Source organism: Engraulis encrasicolus, chromosome 14 (assembly GCF_034702125.1).
Source record: "Engraulis encrasicolus isolate BLACKSEA-1 chromosome 14, IST_EnEncr_1.0, whole genome shotgun sequence".
NCBI classification, from domain to species: Eukaryota; Metazoa; Chordata; class Actinopteri; order Clupeiformes; family Engraulidae; genus Engraulis; species Engraulis encrasicolus.
Window position 1 is genome coordinate 54,918,864 of NC_085870.1, and position 2,966 is coordinate 54,921,829.

Consider the following 2,966-nt stretch of genomic DNA (forward strand, 5'->3'; position numbering starts at 1 on the left):
TAATCCAGCCCTGACTGTGGTCAAAACTGGTGACATATACTGTATGTATGTGAATTTGGAGCACTGATGATGTGTTAGAGTCCCGAAACGTTTGTATCCCACTCTGTCTTCGGCTTTTATCTTTATTTTCTCTCCAAGAAAGACTGAGGCGTGGATGCTACCTTTACCTTTTATGGGGTAAAAAAAGAGAAACTTTTTTTCGTTGCTTTAATGGGTCAGCAGGTTCATATTCTGCCCAGCAGCCCTGACCGGGTAGCGGTCTTGTACACCCAGGTACACTCAATCCAGATGATAAGGATGTGAGAAAGGACAGCTGGCTGGGTCTGAGTCTCTGTGGAGTATCAGGGTACTATATGTTCACATGCTCATGAGTTGGATCTTCTTGGTGAGGTACGCCCTCTTGACTTACACTGCGTGTCAACATGAAGATGAGGCAGACAGGTAGGGATTATGACTCCATGGGCCCGTGGGCCTGACAATAAAAAAGGGCCCCCACCATGTGTTTTATTACTTTACAAAAATATTCAGGGTTTTAGTGCAGATGTTTGAGACCCTATGTTGTTGGGCATTTTGAAAACACAGTTGCTATAAGTGTGATTTCATCGCAATGTGAGAATAGAAATATAGAGACCTAGTCATCAGGGCCCCTTGACTCTTGGGCCCCTGTGCCTGGGCCCGGTAGGCCTGTGTAGTAATCTGTCCTTAGAGGCGGATCACACATCTAGGTAATATAGACGGTAGGCCTATAAAAAGGCCCCCCCACCTCAGAGGGAGTTCCCTCCACCACCATCATGCTCCGACTCCTGCTCCTGACCACCTGCTTTGCTTTAGGTGAGACCTCATGTCATGATCACCCCATGATTACTGGGTCATTGGATGTTAAATCTACTTCAGAAAGTCGAATTTGGGTATTTATGGGCCTTTAAACTGAACATCAGTGTTGCATTCACAGCGGTGTGCCAAGAGCTCAGCTTCCTGGAAGAGCTAGCTGAGCGAGATGAGGCAGGAGAGGTAGTCACGCCCCACACCTGGCCTTGGCAGGTAACCTATATCTGAACAGCTTCTTTGCATAATGACGTACAGGTACATCCAATTTGGAACATTTTGGGAAATAAGCATTTTTGTATTCTGCACTGTATTGTATTGCTTTGCAAAATGCATTTTAATAGGTTTAAAAAAAGTATGTCCTCAAAATATTTCAATGGCAAGAATTCACACATAGATGATAGGACGTCTGAACAGTCATTTCCAATAATAAAATGCAAAAGTTAAAAAATGGTGCTCACATCAGCGAAACTCTTCTACCGAAATAACTGTAAGTCATTTTGGATAAAGGCATTCTAAAAGTAGGTCTACTGTAATGTAATGTAATTGGCATGCGTACCCTGGTGACTCCAAGAGACCTTCGGTCACCTCTAAACACAATGTCAAAGAGTCAGATGTTGTTATCAGTGATGTCACATTTTGTACTTGCTTATTTCATATTTACCTTTATCCCAAGACACATCATCACATGTCATCATCACACGTTGAGGTCCTCCACTCAAAGCATGACTAACTAGAAATGCATTCAGAGAGTGCAGACCTCCGCCAAGGAAGCCTGTTTTTTTCTGCTTTGTTTTGAGGAGTTAGAAACTGGAATGTCAAAATTCGCCCTATCTCACAATGGTGAAGAATCATGATCCAGATCACCACCAAAGTTTAGTCACTTGTTTCTTTTGTGATTTCAAACAACACGAAATTTCGTCCAAATCCGTGCACAATATTTTGAGTTATCCTGCTGACAGACAAATCAACACGACCGAAACCATAACCTCTTTGGCAGAGGTAATGATTACAAAGACATCATGAATCCTATTTACAGAAATTTCCATTTTTGTAATTCTATCTCCTAATCCTTCAGGAAATGCTATTAGTAATTCAAGGTGTTCTTTAGTTGAAAACATCTCTTGAAAGTGTATGTGGTAAAATGACATGGCTTAGTACAGTACGTAAATACTATAAGTATATACGTACATTCTGGGTGATTTTTTTCATAGTGTACATAGTCATCGTATATCTTTCCTGCATTTCTGCAATTCACCAACTGGGCTGAAAGGCTAAATGAGCTATGGCTCTATTGCAGAAAAGCAATCACAGTTTCTAAGGCCTTTTACCTTACCCAAACATGACATAAAAGAAAAGAAAAAAAAAACACTGTCACCTGTAGTACGTGACTGCCCTCTGCTTGTCATATTCCCTAGAATATTACATTACATAGCACACAACACTTGCATTTTCTTTTTTAAGTATAGTTGGGCAGGTCAAATAGAGAACACACACCCACAAAGCATGCCTAGAGTCTACCCTGGGACTGGGCCAGCTCAGGCATTGGTGCAGTAAATAGTCACAAAAGAGAGGAGTAGAGATTAGAGTAGAGTAGATTAGAGTATCATGTATTGATCCCGAGGGAAATGAATGTGTCAAGTAGCATACAAACATACAAACCCCAACTCCGATGAAGTTGGGACGTTTGGTAAACAGTGAATAAAATCAAAATGCTATCATTTTCAAAACATTCAATCTATTCATTAGATGGAGAATAGTGAAAAGACAACATATTAAGTGTTAAAACCGAGAAAAAATATTGTTTTGGGGGACATATGTACTAATTTCTAATTTGATAAATCCAACACGTCTCAAAAGAGTTGGGACGGGGACAATAAATGGCAGCAAATGTCGAGGAAGACTAAAAACAAAACAAAAGACAACACTTAACAGTTAAATACATCGATTAGATGATTTTATATAAAAAAAACAGTGTTAATTCCTATCTTGGACATGATTTCACCAGCTTAAATGGTGGGTGTATTCCTTGTCATGTTTTGCAATGTTTTCCTTTCTGTAGTGCTTACAGTGTGACAGGTCTTGACCAAAAACCCACCATTTTATCACCTGCTGGTCCTTATGATGGAGTCAAACTGTTA

At 40.3% G+C, this 2,966-nt stretch overlaps 1 protein-coding gene across 1 annotated transcript in view; it reads left to right on the forward strand.

Annotated features, from left to right (window-relative positions):
- Window positions 1–422: 422 nt before the first annotated feature.
- Window positions 423–2,966, forward strand: part of LOC134463518 (chymotrypsin-like elastase family member 1) — an 11,902-nt gene continuing 9,358 nt past the window's right edge. Inside the window, exon 1 of the mRNA XM_063216714.1 lies at window positions 423–441. Coding sequence (XP_063072784.1) covers window positions 423–441 — 19 coding nt within the window. The remainder of the gene's footprint in view (window positions 442–2,966) is intronic.